At 47.4% G+C, this 18,636-nt stretch overlaps 1 protein-coding gene across 1 annotated transcript in view; it reads left to right on the plus strand.

Moving 5' to 3' along the window:
* RASA2 (RAS p21 protein activator 2) overlaps positions 1-18,636 on the plus strand; it is a 93,828-nt gene that overhangs the window by 42,221 nt on the left and 32,971 nt on the right. Inside the window, exon 6 of the mRNA XM_006263324.4 lies at positions 16,931-17,014. Coding sequence (XP_006263386.2) covers positions 16,931-17,014 — 84 coding nt within the window. The remainder of the gene's footprint in view (positions 1-16,930; positions 17,015-18,636) is intronic.

Genomic DNA, 18,636 nt, shown 5'->3' on the forward strand with positions numbered 1-18,636 from the left:
CTCCAACCCAGTGAGCTGTGGGGCAGCTGAGTGGGAGCCGAGGAGGGACATGCCTCTCCCCCTCCCCTCCCCCGGCCCCCAGGGAGCCACATGACCGGAGCCTTGTGAACAGGACGCGCAAACAGGCACGCTTCTGGGCCTGGCATGCAAGTTTAGCGTGGAAGTTTTTGGAGGAGGATGAGTAGGAGGGCCCAAGCCCCCTAGGGTAGTCCCAGTAGTAGCCAGACTACCACCAGTACAATGTGGATGGGCACATGCCGCACCCCGCGGGTCCCCTTGGAGTCTGTGGCCTCCACCCAGACGGAACCCATAGTTCCGGGCTCCATGCAGGCAGAGCCTCTGACTCAGCTGTGGGGGCTGCCTGGCACGTTTCCAGGCTCATGGGTTTGGGAGCATGGCCACCTCCCCTTGTGAGGTCTTTTCCACTTTGGAATCTCTGAGGCGCCAGATTGAGGTGCTCCAGACCACAGTCCAGAGACCGCGTGCCATCACGGATGGCAAGCAGGAGATCGACTCCTACTGACAGGCCCTTCACCCCATGATGGGACTCTACCTATGACTGGGCCACAGGTATAGATGGCTATATTATCTGCATGATCTCTTCTGTACAGAGAGAGCTACACCCCCATCCCTTTTATGTCAGGGAAAGCTACACGTCTCTGCAAACTGACATAGTCACCCAGGGAGGACAACTGGAGTCCCTCTGGGTTAAAATACATGGGAATGTGGCTCAAGGAACGTCATGGTAGGAGTCTACTACAGACCTCCTAACCTGAAACAAGAGCTGGACCAGGAATTTGCCATGGAACTGGCTGAGGCTGCACGCTCTCGGTGTATGGTTGTCATGGGAGACTTTACCCGGACATCTCATGGGAAGAGCACTCGGCCAAATGCAAGCGGTCGCAAAGCTTCCTCATGTGCATGGATGAGCTCTACCTGACTCAAGAAGTCTACGAGCTGACAAGAGGTAAAGCATTGCTGGACCTGGTACTAGGTAAAAGGGATGATTTAGTCAGTGACCTAGGAATTGATGGAAAGCTGGGCGATAGTGACCACGAGCTGATCATCTTTACTATCCATCGCAAAGCTGGCAAGTCAGTCAGCAATGCAGAAGTCCTCAACATTAGGAAAGCTGACTTTGACAAGCTCAGGAGGCTCGTAGCTGAGGTCCTAAGGGACCATGACTTGACAGAAAGAGGAGTCCAAGAGGAGTGGTTGCTCCTCAAGGGAGTGATCCTGACAGCACAAGGGATGGCCATCCCATCTAGGAGGCAAAAGGGCACAGCAACCCCCTTGGCTCAGGAGGGAACTTGAGGACCTCCTACGCCTCAAAAGAGAGACTTAAAGGATGGAAGGCTGGAATTGCCACCAAGGAGGAATACTCAGCACTAGTCCATTCCTGCAGGGAGAGAGGATCGGGAGAGCCAAGGCTGCAACCAAACTCCATCTGGCTTCGCATATCAAGGATAATAAAGTTCTTTTTTAAACATGTAGGGAGTCGGGGAAAAAAAGCAAGGGTAACATTGGACCCCTGCTGAACCAAATGGGACAACTGATAACCGATACCCAGGAAAAAGCCAACCTGCTTAATGGGTACTTTGTGTCAGTCTTTCATCAACCCAAAGGGACTGCTTGGCCTAGCATGATGCGGGACGGCCAAGGTGAGAGCATATTTATACCCAGCATCAGTGTAGACCTTGTAAAGGAACACCTTGAGAAGCTGGACACCTTCAAGTCAACTGGTCCTGACAGATTATAGCCTAGAGTACTCAAGGACCTGGCAGGTGTTATAGCCCAACCATTGGCAAAAATATTCAAAAACTCGTGGTGTTCAGGTGAAGTACCTGAAGACTGGAAGAAGGCTCATGTGGTACCCATCTTCAAGAAAGGGCGGAAAATAGATCTTGGGAATTACAGGCCAATCAGCTTGACCTCAATCCCCAGTAAGATTTTGATCATTTTCTCCAAAGAGACCCTTCTATGACCAGGTGACATATCACCTGGACAAGGGAGAAGAGTTTGACATCATGTATCTGGACTTTAAAAAAGCCTTTGATCTGGTATCCCATGAACTCCTCATGGAAAAATTAGCCAACTGCGGCCTTGGCTACACCACAGTCCAACGGCTGGGAAATTGGCTTCGAGGTCGGACCCAGAGAGTAGTAGTCGATGGTAGCAAATCATTATGGCACTCCATGACCAGTGGCGTCCCCCAAGGCTCTGTCCTTGGACTGGTTCTCTTCAACATCTTTATCAACAACGTGGACATTGGTGTCAGAAGCACACTGGCCAAGTTTGCCGATTTCCTCAGCATGCATTGGGGCCAGGGAGGCAGCAACTGGCCCCAGCATCCTGCCATGTACCCCCTGCCCTCATTTTGTTTTCCTGGCATGCCAGCACTCCGGCATCTTCCAAGGCAGGCTTTGTGGGGGTTTTCGGCACTTCGACCAGAAAACATTGCCAACCCCTAGTCTAGGTTCTCCCTGGTTCTTCTTATTCATAGATGCTAGGGTCGGAAGGGACCTCAATAGATCATCGAGTCTGACCCCCTGCATAGGCAGGAAAGAGTGCTGGGTTCATATGACCCCAGCTAGATGCTTATCTAATCTCCTCTTGAAGACCCCCAGGGTAGGGGAGAGCACCACCTCCCTTGGGAGCCCATTCCAGACTTTGGCCACTCAAACTGTGAAGAAGTTCTTCCTAATGTCCAGTCTAGATGTGCTCTCTGCTAGCTTGTGGCCATTATTTCTTGTAACCCCCAGGAGTGCCTTGGTGAATAAATACTCACCAATTCCCTTCTGTGCCTCCGTGATGAACTTATAGGCAGCCACAAGGTCGCCTCTCAACCTTCTCTTGCAGAGGCTGAAGAGGTCCAGGTGCCCCAGTCTCTCCTCATAGGGCTTGGCCTGCAAGCCCTTAACCATAAGAGTGGCCCTTCTCTGGACCCTCTCCAGGTTATCCACATCCCTCTTGAAGTGTGGCGCCCAAAATTGCACGCAGTATTCCAACTGCAGTCTGACCAGCGCCCGATAGAGGGGAAGTATCACCTCCTTGGATCTGTTCGTCATGCATCTGCTGATGCACGATAAAGTGCCATTAGCTTTTCTGATGGGTTCGTCACACTGCTGACTCATGTTCATCTTGGAGTCCACTAGGACTCCAAGATCCCTTTCCGCTTCCGTTCCACCAAGCAGGTCGTTCCCTGGGCAGTAGGTATGCTGGACATTTTTCCTCCCTAGGTGCAGCACTTTGTGTTTCTCCTTGTTGAATTGCATTCTGTTGTTTTCTGCCCATATGTCCAACCTGTTCTTGTATGGAAGCCCCTCCAAACCACTAATTATCTGTGTTGCCTTTCTTTGATAAGCGTATAGGAGGGGTAGGCAACCCCAGGCAGGAGTTACCAGTGTGTGGCACATGAAGATATTTTGCTTGACAAGCATGCCTCAGGGCAGACAGCAGGGAAGGAGCCAGGGCTGCACTGCTACAACAAGAATTGGGCCCCTCGCAGCTCCCCTGCTGTCCACCCTAGGACATTAGTGGTTTGAGGTCATTGCTCAGAGAAGAGGGATTTCCTATTGTTATGTAGGGGGTTTTCCTTTACCTTCAAATTGGAAGAAAGGAAATTGGCCTGAGAAAGATGAACTGTTGTACGCTAAAGCAGGGCTTGGCAACCTGTAGATTAGGGGCCAGATCCAGCCCGTGAAGAAACTAAATCTGTTTAGCAGGCTCCAGCCACAAAAGCAGGGGAGACATCCCCATGATCCTTTTTCCATCTTTCCTTTGCAGCTTCTGCTCATGGCTGTGGAGAAGACCATGGTTGTGGTGGGCTGGGCTGCAAACAGTGGTGTGAAATGACAATAACACTGCCAATCCCTGCTCTAGAAGAAGCAAGCTCACCCACTAAAGAGACAAAATTTCCAAATTGCCCATTTTAATTACCTCATGTAATCCATCTTCTGTGAAAGAGTATAGATGTCTTTTAAAAGGTTTGAGGGGCTGAACCTCCCTCCCAGTCATCCATACATTGGAGAAATTGTTTACCAATAACTTAAGAACTACTCAGAAACTGAAGCTGCATCTGTGTTCCTGCTGGAAATGGGAAAGGAGGGTGCCTGTATGCATGAGAACCTTCTGCAATCACAAAGTAAAATAGGGAAGCAAAGGACCTAGAGGGAGGCCGAGTTCCTTGCTTAGGGCAGGATCATCCCTGTCTAAGTCATCTCAGACAAATGTTTCTCCAACCTACATTTAAAACATCCATTGATGGATATTCTGCAACTTTTCTATGCAGGCTGTTCTGTGCTCAATCACCATCATAGTTAGAAAGTTCATCCTAATATCTCCCTTGTTCCAGTTTAATCCTGTTACTTTGTAGCTTGTTCCCAGTAGAAATAAAGAACAATTGAAACACCTATGGTCTTGCTTCTTGCAACTTCTGAGAAAGTGGGTAAGAGGGGAAAATGACAGCAAAGTGACTTGGGGTTAGTGTTTCAAAAGTTGATGGTGCTGTCAAATGATAGGAACTTTAATATCACCTACCTTTTTAGTTGTCTAAATGAGTCAAAGAGCCTAACTTAAAGCTCCTATTGTGGAAAATTGACTTGGCAAGTCTAGAAACTTGAACTCTTCAAATAAACTTTTCAAATGAATTTAGCCTGAAACAATTAAAGGCAACTTGTGCAACTACTGATAACCATATCTTCCCGTTTTAAAGTTATTTTTACCATTTTAAATTCTCTCTTTGAAAGAAAAGAAATAGCTTTTGTTTGGGAGATCTTAAAGTCTGAAACCTAGTGTGATGCCCGAAATTCTACAAGTGCTTTTCCAAAGGCAAAAAGATTACTTTTATTTTTATGCTAATAACCCAACATCAGCCCCCTTCCTCCCCCCCCTCCCAAAGGTTCAGCTGAAACCGGTACATTTTTCCATGAAAACACGTACGAAAATTCTGAATAAAAAAAAATGTGTTTTGTCTGTATCTCCAGTTGTTTGTTCCTTTTTCATTCACACATTGGTAAAAGATAATGCTGTAGATTAGCTGCCGACTCAGTGTGGGCTCTTTTTAAAACCACAGTTTATGGTATGTATAGTAACACAGTGCAGAAGTGCATGCATGTTGCTAGCCTTGTTGGAGAATCTATAAAAACAAGTTGCATGATAATTCTTTGAGGTCTTGCTGCTGCTAAAACTGATGTAAGATTTGGTTAACAAATTAGGTTGTTGGAACAATAAAATTTGGTTCTTTTTTGGCCTGTGTGTCTCCATAAATATGAAGGTCACATTCTAAATCTCCATTGTTAATAATATTTGAAAGATTAGAAATCTCTTGCCCCAGTTTGGGTAACTTTTTTTGCTTTAAAAAGGTGTCATCTACCACTAACTTCAGTATCTTGTATAGATTTATAATTCATTGTTCAACCACTTGAAATCAATTTTTGATTTACCACTCTACTTCAGTAGAGTACTAAAGCCTTTACATTGGCAGTGCCTTAATAAAGTCAGCATAGCATAAAGCTGGTAATAGTATTTCTCTGCTGCTTTGAAATCAGTTGAAGAAGAAAGACGTTTTATGGACTTTATAAAACTAATGGCTTTAGGTTGGCTCTAGCCCAATAGATTAAAAAAAAAAAACACAATAAAAGGCTCAGCTCTTCAGTGTATTAACACCTTTTTGATAGATGATTTAAATATACCTTTTTGCATATTAAAAATATTAGTTCCTTTACATGCCAGATTCTCTTGTTAAATCAAGAGGTTTTAGGAAAGAAAAGATGATAGCTAAATAAAAACATGAAACTATAGTACTTTGAAATGTAAAAAAATAAATAAATAAAAATTATTTTTCAATTCCCCATCAACTTTTTACTATTTATCATGGCTTCTGTCTCATTGGTGTCTGGGGAAAATAGTTGTTGTGATGCACTTTGTCCTTTTCCTTTCTTTCTTTAGAAGGGATTTGAAATTTTTCAGGGGGCTTGAAGGTGATGCCTTTTAGAGTCTATGGCAGGGGTGGGCAAAATACAATCCATGGGCCAGATCCAGCCTGGGGCAGGTCCCTTGCTCCTGCCCGACTCAAACGCTGTCAAGCCCATGGTGCGTCCTGCCGTCCTCTGGGTATGCAGTGGGGCTAGCATGGCTCCACTGCTGGCCCCAGCCCCATAGTATCCCCAGGACCTATAAAACAGCCCTAACCCCCACCAGCCCTGCGCCTGCTCTGCACCACCCACCCAGGCAGAGCAGCAGCAGTGGCCAGGCAGAAGCTGCTGCTCAGCCTGGGGCAAAAGTGGCCCCCGCCCTCACGGCTGCCAGGCAGTTCTTGCTGCAGCCACCTGGAGCCCGCACCCCTGGCTTGCTCGCATGCACGTGGCCTTCCCTGGACCAGGTCCTTTACAGCAATCCTCTCTCCCCTGCATGGTGAAGCCATGCTAATCCCAGGTGTACCCACCGGGCCTCATACATCTTACCTCAGGCTTCCTTGCTCTGAATGCTTACCGCTACTTGCCTAGCCGTCACAGGTGGCCTTCCAGGAGGTTCTTCCACACGCCACAGTCTGCCCCTTCTCGCCTGCCACGAGTTGAATCTTTCAGTGGGTGGAGCTTTGTGTAGCGCAGTTACCCTTGTCGGTCACCTGCATCATAGATGTCTTCTGTGAGGCTCCTCCTCCCCTGCACCTCGCCCTTTACCCAGCCCGGCGGATCTTGGCTGTTTCCGTGGTTGCCCGAATGTTTCCCAAGATACTCAACCAACAAGCTCACCCCTTGCTCTAGCTCCCTGCCGTCATGACCTCAGCCCCTTCTAATCCGGGGGAACACAAAACACCCTTCAAAACTCAAATAAAAAACTCAATGGGCCTCAAGAGAGGCATAACCCTGCCCCTATTAGGTTTCCTTGTGGAGCCAGTAGCTTCTCTACCCTTCCGCTTTAGTGACCGGGTCACCTGCCCGTGGCTCGGTTCTGTGGCCCCCTCTCCATCTATCTCAAGTTCTTGTCACCCCTTGTCCGGTATCCCACTGGTGTGACCCTATCTCTGGATCTCCTGGGGCTGTGCCCCTCTTGCTGGGGTCTGCCTCGGACCGCAGCCCTCTCTCCGGGTCTGCCCCAGACCATTGACCCCTCCGCACCGCCGGAGCTCTTACCGCTCTCTCTCCCAGCTCGCCCGCCGCTGTCATGCTGTCCTCGGGCGTTGACTTGTCCCCAGGTTTCTTTAATTCCCTTTGGTAAGCACTGGTAGTCAGCTCTGGCGTTCCGCGCTTCCAGCTGACTCCACCGGCCAGGCTCCCTCTTGGCAGCCACGTGCGCGCCCCGCTCCTTTTCACCGCCGGCCCTTTTATCTCCGCCGGCCGGCGATTAGGAGTGACGTCATCCGCCAACCGTAGGTGACTTAAGGCGTCGTCTAGGCCACGCGCGAGCTTCTCCTACCGTCCCTGCTCTTCCTCGCATCCTGTGGTGAGCAAGTTATTTTTTTTATTATTCCTCCTCTCCATTTTGCCCCCTGGCTCTGGGGCTCCCTCCATGGGCCCGGGAGTCTTCCCGGTCTTTCTCCGCCTGTAACACCAGGGTTTGGAGATGGTGGCCCCAGGAGCTCACATATACTGCACCCATTGGCTTTCGTATTGGGGGAGGCGGTGGGGGGGAGCATGGCAGGTCTGAGCCCAGGCGTCCTCAGTTGCTTGGGGAAGGTGGAGCTGAGGTACAGTGGAGGCTCCAGTAACCAGGGCTGTGGGTGCTTCAGGCCACCACCAGCAGCAGCCCATCGGCCCTGCCCTGCACGTGGGGCAGACTGTTGCCCTGGGATGTGTGTGGGTCTGTAACAGGAGGCCTTCTCAGGGCCAATTTCCCTGTGGCCTGCCCACCTGTTTCTGAGCTAACCACCCCCCTTCTCTCCTGCCATGCCTTGTTGTTAATCAATCAATTGTTGTTAATTAAGCGGGAGGCTGCTCATTTCTTGCCCCGATGCCAGGGGGCACTATCTGTGGCTCCGTACCTTCCCTACACCGCAGCCCATGCCTCATATATGGCATCCTCTGTTCTTACAGTCACTGGGCCCACTCTGGGCCCCAGAATCCTACTGTTTGAACCCCACCTGAATCCCTCCATTGAGGCAGCCTATTCCACCTTCATTCTAGGCTGCATAGCTCCCTGAGCTGTTTCCCCCTTATGGGTGTGGTCCCCCTGGGACCTTTGGCTACACTGGCCCTGGCCCACCTCCAGGCCAGTCGGAACCCCAGGCCCCCAGCTCTGGGCATCCCTCACGGTGGCCCCTGGCCCTTCGACCCTTCTGGTTCTGGCCCCAGCATTGACTAGTCAGGGGGATGTCAAGACAGGTTTCTGATTCTATGGCCCCACTCTCTCGCTGGGGTCTACCTTCCAGACTCTACAAGGGAGTAACCCAGCCAGTTGTGGGAGCTGGAGTTAAGGTGCCCCAATCCACCTTTCATAGATTCATAGATGTTAGGGTCGGAAGGGACCTCAATAGATCATCGAGTCCGACCCCCTGCATAAGCAGGGTTTAGTCCCAGCAGTGCTGGGTCTAGATGACCCCAGCTAGATACTCATCTAACCTCCTCTTGAAGACCCCCAGGGTAGGGGAGAGCACCACCTCCCTTGGGAGCCCGTTCCAGACCTTGGCCACTCGAACTGTGAAGAAGTTCTTCCTAATGTCCAATCTAAATTTGCTCTCTGCTAGCTTGTGGCCATTGTTTCTTGTAATGCCCAGGGGCGCCTTGGTGAATAAATACTCACCAATTCCCTTCTGTGCCCCCGTGATGAACTTATAGGCAGCCACAAGGTCGCCTCTCAACCTTCTCTTGTGGAGGCTGAAAAGGTCCAGTTTCTCTAGTATCTCCTCATAGGGCTTGGTCTGCAGGCCCTTGACCATACAAGTTGCCCTTCTCTGGACCCTCTCCAGGTTTTCTGCATCCTTCTTGAAGTGTGGCGCCCAGAATTGCACGCAGTACTCCAACTGCGGTCTGACCAGCGCCCTATAGAGGGGAAGTATCACCTCCCTGGACCTATTCGTCATGCATCTGCTGATGCACTATAAAGTGCCATTGGCTTTTCTGATGGCTTCGTCACACTGCCGGCTCATGTTCATCTTGGAGTCCACTAGGATGGTAACCTAGTGGTTACATCCACTAGGATGTTTCACTGGGGTGGTAACTGGCCTGGCATTTCCTGGGGTCTCCCGCACTGCTGAGAGCCCCACCAGGCCACCCACTCTCGGCAGGGTGCAGTTTTAGGTCATGCCCAGGACCAGGAGCCTCCTTACCATCCCCTATAGCTCCTTCCTTACCTCCAGAGTGTTCCATAAAGCCTTACAGCCAGATGATATTGCTGTACCTCCAGCCAGTAGCAGAATGCCCTGCTTATATAAAGAACCCTAAATCTAAAATGGCTGCCTTAATCAGGCACCTGCTGGCTGCTTGGCTTCAGTCCTTAAAGTGGCAGGCACCAACAGTGCCCTGCCACAGGGTCCCACACACACACCATACCCATACCCTCCCACACACACAGTCACACACCCCCACACACATCCAGCCCCCCCAATCACATCCCATACATACAATATACAAGAGTAGGACTTTATTTTGAGCTATTTTGCGATCTGCTCTATATACAATACACAAATATATGTAAATAAGGACAGAAATACTTTTTGAAATAAAATATGTTAGAATAGATGTTTGATTTGTTTTGTTTTTGTTTTTTTTCATAAGTCTATGATTTGTTTTTTTTGAGTTCCAAGATGACAAATCCCTCTTTCCAAAAGGAGTACTTCCAGGGGCAAGGGGAGGGACTTTTGTTGGCAGACGTCAAGGATTAGAAGCAGGACTTCTGATCCCAAGATGGCAACCAGGGGGTGGGGTACCTGTCAAAATTACCCTTGCAGCCCTTGACAGCTCACCAAAACTCAATTAAGTGGCCCTCCAGCCAAAATAATTGCCTGTCCCTGGTCTATGGGGATAATTGCCTGAGTTTTAGGCTTTACATTATTTGTAGAAACTTTTGGGGGGTTTTTGGCTTCTAAAAACTCTTAATTTAGCTCTTTGCATGTCCTACTGTTAAAAGGACAGCACACACACTATCCCTAGAGACCAACGTGGTATACTTCAGATTGTGACTGGAGGAGGGCAAGGAAGCTAGGACAGGCAGATCAAGGAAACTATAACTTCAGGATGATAGAGGAGGGGGCTAGTTAAAGTGGGAGTGAGAACTGGCAAGGACTGGAAGAGAGCTAGCAGGGGTAGAAGAGGAAACTTGCACTTGCATGGAAATGCTGGAATTGGTGTGGAGCTTGAGGAATAGAGAATGGGATTTCAATTAGAAGGGTTGGGGAAGAATCTGAACTGGGACAGTTGGGCCGGGGGGAATGGTGCAGAAAGCCTCAAATTTTGAGGGACTAGGCAGAAGGTTCAGTGATTTACCATGTCTTTGTCCCTGCAGAGCTGGGAATGGAACAATAGGTTTCTCCATTTCTCTGTTTATAACCAAGTATCTGTGAATTTCAGAGAACAAGTTTTCTCACTTCTCTCCTGCTAATCCACAGAAAAGATAGCAGCATAGCATTGCTTTGTTTGCATTGTTAGCTCAAGGGACAGAATGGTATAGCAAATCTACAGGTTCTGGTCCTTCCAAAGTACTATGCTGGTGTCCAATAAGATGATGGAATTCTTGTTCTTTGTTTCTCTAAAACTTGGAGTGAGGGATGAGAATCACAAAACTGCATTAGAAGAATTGAAGTTTCTGGTATGGGGCATATTGTGCCACTTGGGGCAAATTGACCCTGCCCAGCTCCTCCTGAATCTGTAGCCAGGAGGAACTGGAGGCTGGAGCAAGCACCTGTGTTGGCCCCAGCAATATAAAAAGCTGCCCTGGTGAGCAACTCGGGGCCACTTGCCCTCAGGAGCTTCTGAGTACCCAGGTGCGTATGACCCTCAAGTGCACCAGGCGGCAGGCACCGCACCTCCATCTCCAAAACAAACTCCTCAGGTTCTGGTTGAATTTTACCCCCCACCCTTTTAGGTTTTGTTCATCCCATCTGCGGCCCCACCAAGTCCCGGGACCTCCTGGTCAGCCTCCTCATGGCCCTGGCCAACTGGGTCCTGTACTTGACCAGGAAGGAGGCTCTGGCCAGGAAAGTGCCTGGAGACTGCGGGCCACTTTCCGCTCATTTGTCCATGCCCGTTTCTGTGCAGAGCGCCAGTGGGTGGCATTCACTGGCTCCTTGGATGCCTCTGAGGTGGGTGGGTGTGGCCGGGAGGGAGCTCTGCTCGGTGTCCCCCTCAGGCGCACTTATTTTCACGTTTTGACCCTTTGACCCAGACAACACTCCTATCCTGTTTTTTTCATTAGTTGTCCCAAGAATTTAGTTGTACCACTCACTCATTAGCTCCTCAAGGGGTACTAGTTAGCCAGGTGGGCATTAGGGTCCATGCTATTAGTGTTACAAATAGACAGGAGCTTCTGAGGCCTGGCCAGTTGATATATGGGGACACTAGCCCCCTGTATCAGCTGAGCTGCTACAGCAGCAATAACCTAGAGTGGCCCCTGCACCCTCTACCCACTGCAGCAGTCTGGCAGTGAGAGCTGCTGCCTGGCTTTGACCTGCTGCCACCTGCAACAGCATCTGTTCCCTTGGACCTGCAGCCCCATGTCTGCATGCCTGCCAGACCTGGACAGGGACCACACAGCTGCCTGGGCTCTGGGATGGGTACTGCAGCAGAGCCACCTGCACCTCTGGGCCAGTTGCCAGTGGGCTGTGGCTGCACATTTGGCCTTCATGTAGCACTGCTGCAATGTGTGCCTCTGCTCTGCCATCTGGACAGCTATTGCCTGGAAGATGTGCTCATTGTGGTGGCCCACTTTGAACTGTTGAACCACGTCCTTCTGGCCCCAAATGGCCAGGAGCTCAGCCACTTCATCTGCACTCTAGCTGGCTCCCTGATGCCAGCCCTGGTCAGGCTCCTCTGTCTGGGTCCTACCACTTGCCTCACTAACAGGAATCCTGGTGTTCCCTGTTTAAAAATTCAAAATTCTCTGATCAAAAATCCCAGTCAGGCAATGTTTTATTGATTATATTTAGAATTGTAAAGCAATTTGGAAGCCTACCAGTACCTCTATTATTGTAATACAAAAAAAACAAAAGCAAACCCAAAAGCATACAGATATTTAGAATTTATTTTATCATAGAAAAATCAGAGCTCCTCCTGCCTCCTCCTGCCCTCTTTGCTAACCAGGCTGTGGGGACAGCCCCTGCAGCCACAGCTCCTGCCAGCAGGTCCCATCCTGTCTGGCAGCTGAGCACACGGGGTGTAAGAGGTGTGGTGGGGGTTGGGGGATGTAGGGTGTGTAGGTGGGAGGGGTTGAGGGGGGCCACTACACACCTGGCCCCCCACCCCTCTGCGGTGCATAGCCCCCGGTGCTGGCAGCAGCAGTTTTGCGGGCCATCAGGGCACTCATGGCCTGCTGTAGGTACAGCCCCATGGGATTTGTGAGGGGGGCATGGGTAATGTAAGGATGTGGGGTTTGCAGATGAGTATGGGAGTTTTGGGGGGACTGCCCCATGCCTGCCCAACCTCATCCCACTAAGGTACACAGACCCTGGTGATGGCAGCAGCAGCCAGCTGGCCTGTCAAGGCACTTATGACCTGCTGGGTGCTCATGGCAGGCACAGCCCCATGGTAGTACAGCCCTGCCTGAGACCCAGGGGCTGCACATGACAAACAGAGCCAGGCCAGCCCACTGGCCCACATCTTTGGACAGGACAAGGATGCTCCTACCACCACTCGGGGGTCCCTGCACTGCACGCAGGAGCTGCATGCCATGAGTCCAGGCCAGGCTTCAATGTGCCTGGCCCAATGGTACATGGCTTCTGCATCCAGTACCAGGACCCCTGAGTGGTGGGAGGAGTCACCCTAGTCTTATCTGAAGGCGGATGCCAGTGGGCCGGGCCAGCTCCGTTCACCATGTGCAGCCCCTGGGTCTCAGGCGGTGCCACGCCACCACGGGGCTGTACCTGCAGCAGGCCGTGAACACCCCGATGGCCCAGCTAGCTGCTGCTGCCAGCTCTAGGGTCTGTGTCTGCAGAGGGATGAGGGGGGCAGGCATGAGGAGGCCTCCCCTTAGCCCCACCACACCAACACCCCCCCCCCCCCACACTCACCCACAAACCCCCCACTGTCCTCTTACCCCCATGTTGCTGTTTACTGGGGACGGAGCCTGGGTCCGAGCCCCTGCTACCAGCTTTACCCCACTTCTGTTTCCCCCACCATGCTGAGGCTGCGTGCTGGAGCAGCAGGGGCATGCAGCAGGTATAGAGACACTCTAGCCAGGTGTTAGTGTGTCTCCTTGGAGTACCCAGCCTCTGGTTGCCTCCAGGTGTGCACTCTATGCCACTTTTTTCCCAGGTGTTTTCTTTTGATACCAGGATTTCCTGGTATCAAATTTAGAGTCCGTGCTGCAAATATGCAGCACAGGGAACATTTTTTCATTCGTGATGTGCCTCCTGTGGCATCTCAAGCTGCTTTGAGATGCCACAACAGGCATGTGCTTGCTCATCTGGACACAGCCTCTTTGGACAAAAGCTTTTGACAGTGTGATCAGAAAAGAGAAGTTGAATCTTGCAGTTGCTCCTTGGGGTAAAGAAAATCTGAAAAGGTTAAAAAAGGACAACAAAAATGAAGCATAGTGCAGTGGGTTGGGAGACCAGGAGGGGTGGTGGTCTGGTATTGAGTATGATACAAAATATGACAAAAGAGCAGGAGTTTGAAGGGAAGACCTGGAACACACATTTGGAAAAGCCATTCAGCTGTAGGAAAACAGCTGTGCTTACGTATTGCATCATCTGTAATAAGTTTTGAGGACTGGATTAATTTGAACGAGAAACAAGGTCAACCAGAATGTAACAAACAAATTTTTATTTCTCTCTCAAATACTCAGTAATCTTTTAAAAATAATCAAAAAACTTCAAACCAACATCCCTTTCTTCCATTACAGGTAGGCTTCACTGGTTTGTTTTTTTTCCTTCAAGCACCCTCTAAAAGAAATTCCTGACTTTTGCAATGTCTAATATTAAGAATGTCCTGTATCATTTGCTGTGTTACCCTTATTCCATACCATTTTTTCCCTAGGAGTTCATGTCTCTTAACATAGAAACAAGCATGTTTAGAGTCAAACTGTTCAACAGCTACTCAGCCTGCTGGCAAAGTAAAGTATATGCTGCAATTAGTGTTGAAAACTTGTTCCCTGCTCCCTCCCCCACAAGGTCTGCAGGGTGTTTTTCAGCAGGTACCCAGGCTCAAGAGGTGCCTGCAGTGACAAAATAGCAAATCTTGGTGTATGTAGAATTTGGCCATAATCCATCACCAGTGCTTCTATCATATACATTGTAATAGCACCAAAATTTGCTAGGCTTTGTGCCCACTTGCGCAGATTGAGGTTAATGATGAGCTTAAAATCTAAAATACTAAACAAATGTAAGGCTAGAGAAATGTACATAAAATAAGAGCTCTTCGTTATCTACAGAAAGAACAAGTATTGAACATGAGGTTGATGATTAAACTGTGCAACTTGAAGCATTTGACACAATGAGCACCTGAAGAGCCTGGATCATGCCTCTTCATTTGAAATAATAACCAGCTCTAAGTCTTTAGTAAACGTATTCCGTATAACTTGCTGCACTGATCATTCAGTTTGGGTCTCATCTACAATGAGCCATTGACTTCTTACCAAAGCCACTTGAAAAGGTTAAAATATTGGGGGGAGAGGGAGAGAGAGAGAGAACTAGTTTAGCTGGATCAATCAATTCACAAAGGTCAAACTATACTGGCATTATAAATATGATTTAACTTAAGCTTTCACTCATTTTTCTTAGGAGATATAGTATCTAGCTATGCTGCTGTGCATGTATATCCTTCAGTTTGCAGTAATGACAGTTACATGCAGATTACTTGCAAAAATGATGGAATGTCTTTAAACTGGTGTAAGTGTAGAGTTAGCCGTACAATATACTTGTCCTACACCAGCCAGAGTCTTGCTAGTCTAGCATAGAGTTCTCTTCAGGCTAGTGGAGTAACTATGCAAATGATACCCATGTATGTGCTTGTAAATTCTGTGACTGTAGGTCCTGTTAGCTTCATCCTGGGTAGCTGTGTTGAAGACAAACAGGCCATTACCAGCTCCCCTGCCATACTAGTGGTGAGGTGCAGTAATAGCAATTATTTGTCTATCGACTCTTGTGTCCAAAACTGATTCAAGTTATGCTAATATTAACGTGTTGCTGCTTTCTGAAGTTAGAAAGGGTGCAGGGCCATCTTGAGCTTATCTGTGGGAACTGAAGTCTTGTTACTGTGCTCAAGAGAGCATGATAACCAAAGCCAGCATTTTCAAGGGAGATGATCCAGGACCCTATGCTTCCCATTTATGAACCAGAAGAAATGGCTCCACATGTACATTAGGAAAAGTGAAGCTAAAAGTGAATGCTACACACTGTAAATAGATGTAAAGGAGTTGGTCCAACTGATGCTATTGCCAGAATTTCTAAAGCAGTGGTTCTCAACCTTTTAGATGCAAGACACCCGTCGGATCACCCTTAAAAGGATCTCGTACCACCCTGGTTGAAAATCACTGTTCTAGAGAAATGTTGACATTCATGGAACTGCCTCACCTTTACCAGCTGAGGATCTAGCATCAGTATCAGTGGGACCTCCCACTGAAAGAAACTACCACTAGTTGTCTTAAAGGAGCAGTCTAGTGTTAAGTCCATACCATATTTGAAAGGGTTTGGAGGCTGTGTTTTAGGTGGGGGTTGTTTGTTTGTTTTTAATCTGCCCAGTAATGTGGATAAAACAAACCACACTAGAATTGAATTCTAAACTTCTATTTAAATCATATTTATAATGCCAGTATAGTTTGACCTTTGTGAATTGATTGATCCAGCTAAACTAGTTCTCTCTCTCTCTCCCTCTCCCCCCAATATTTTAACCTTTTCAAGTGGCTTTGGTAAGAAGTCAATGGCTCATTGTAGATGAGACCCATTGATAAGTCCTTTTGTCTTTCATAAGTCAGTTTAACTAGTAATATGTAGGCTTATAGGCTTTTATTCATAGTAACGTTCAGTGCATCGTCTTGTCTGGCTTTTCACACAACTGCTACTTGAATACTTTCATAGTATCTATGTTTCGGAGGTGTTGGTTGTAGCTGTGTTGGCCTAAGGACATAGGCAGACAAGGTTCTTTGGGCAAATGTGCTATCTTTTTTAGACCAACTAAATAGTTGGAAAAACTTTTCTTAGCAAGCTTTCAGACACAAACACCCTTCTTCAAGCATAGGGAGAGTCTGCTGTTGTTTTGTGTTCTCCTCAATGGAATAGAAGCCAGTATTGGTCCAATGGTTGTATCTCTAGGTAATCTGGTCCAATATTGGCTTCTATTCCATTCAGGAGAACAAAACAACAACAGACTCTCCCTATGCATGAAGAAGGGTATTTGTGCCCAAAAGCTTGCTAAGAACAGTTTTTCCAAGTATTTAGTTGGTCTAAAAAAGATAGCACATTTGCCCAAAGAACCTTGTCTGTTCATGGTATCTATACTCTTCCAAGAGGGCTTACAACACACAAACATGCTTTGGTATAAATTTTGCTTCTGAACATCATCTAGCAGTATGCTTTCAAACTGGATTGATGCCAATATTCTCTGTGTAGCTAGTGTGGGTACACATTTGATCTGAGGCCACAAGAGGCCAAGAAGCGATAAGTGTGTAACCCAACATGCTTCAGACATTAATTATTTTTGTGGGGAAACAGTATTTTGCCTTACATTAACTTTAACAGAAAAGAAGATGCTCTAAATCAAGCATAAAAGAAAGAATTGTTTTAAAATGTCAGTGAATTTAAAGATGGATGTGTTAACTCTGTTTCTCTATTTTGTTTTAGAATAAAGGAATGCCATGGGTTGCCTCTTATAAATGGACAGAATTGTGACCCTTATGCAACTGTCTCTCTTGTGGGTCCTTCCAGGTAATGTCTTGAAATATGTTGTGAATGTATCTAAATCTTTTTAAATTAGAAAAGAGACTGAAGAAAATGGGTCAAACATTTATAGTAATTAAACAATGATAGAATGTGTGCAGGTTTTTCTTTTTCTTTTACTGTCAGAGTAATCTTAATTTTAAAAGTTGTTGTACATTATTGGAGACTCTCCTCATTCTTTCATCTGACCTCTGTGGGCTTCAGATTCAAGAGTGTTCTATCTAAGCAAAGAATGCCTTGCTACCCTTCCCCTTGGTTTCCTACTCTTTTCCTTTCAAAGTTCTTACATTTGACTCTTGCAGTCCTTATCATGGACTGGAAAATAGGGCTGGAAGGGACCTCAAAGTTATCTGTTCCCTGCTCAAGGTAGGATCATCCTTGTTTAAACCATCCTAGAGAAATGTTTGTGTAGCCAGTTTTTAATCTTCCAAGACTGAAGGTTCAACAACATCTCTAGGTAATCTGGCCCCATGTTTAACCACTCTCATAGTTAGAAAGTTCTTCTAATATCCAACTTCTTGCAAATTGAGAGCACCTATACACAAGCAGTGAGGCTGCTTCGACGTGCTGTAATTACGGCGTGTCAGAGCAGGCTCAATTAATCAAGTCTGCTGGAGTATGGTAATTAGCACACTCCAGCAGCCTCCAGCATCTCATGCATCAGCATCCCCACACTACAAAATGGCAGCGGGGGCACTTTATCTAAAGCTTGTCAAATGAGCTTTAAATAAAGTGCCCCCCACCATTTTGAAGTGCAAGGATGCTGATACATGAGACGCTCTGGGCATTTTAATTAGAGTGGCTCTCAGAGCCACTCTAACACACACACCTATTCCCAGGGCACTTGTATAAATGCCCTAAGAGTTATTTCTTGTCCTGTCCCCTGTAGCCACAGAAAATAGTTTATCACCATATTCTTTATGACTGCTATTTTAGGTATTTGTAGACTTGTTAAATTCATCCCGTCCTTTCCAAGTCTTCTTTTTTCCAGACTTAAATAATTACACTTCTTCCAACTTGTTGTCTTAAGTCATTTCCCAGGCACCCAATCACTTCTTTAGTTTTCTGTGGACTTTTTCAGTTTATCCACATCTTTATTGAAGTTCAGAACGCAAAACTGGACACACAACTCCATGTGAGGCCTCACCAGTCCTGAATAGTGAAATAAGCACTTTCCTTGACTTAGTTAACTCTCCAGTTGATAAGACTCTAATATGTTATTGACTTGTTTTTGCAAAAAATGCACACTGACTTGTATACATCTTGCATTCCCTTATTATCTCCAGGTCCTTGTCTGTAGTGCTGAAGTCTAGCCAGTCTATCTCCATTTTCTATTAGTGCATTGTGTTGGTTCTGTCCTAAGTACAGGACTTTGTATTTGTCCTTATTAAACTTCATTAGATTCATTTTTGGACAATTTTCCAGTTTATTAAGGTTTTTCTGAACACTAATTCTATTCTCCAAAGTGTCTGCAACTCCACCTAGTTGGGAATGTTTTACTTAAAAATAATACTAGGAAAACCAAGACAAATTTAGCTCTTTTGTCTTAAATGCTTTTTTTTTTTGTCAAGGGAATGAAAGGTTCCCCTATTTTTATCTAAAGTTTAGGA

Source organism: Alligator mississippiensis, chromosome 7 (genome assembly GCF_030867095.1).
Source record: "Alligator mississippiensis isolate rAllMis1 chromosome 7, rAllMis1, whole genome shotgun sequence".
NCBI lineage: Eukaryota > Metazoa > Chordata > Crocodylia > Alligatoridae > Alligator > Alligator mississippiensis.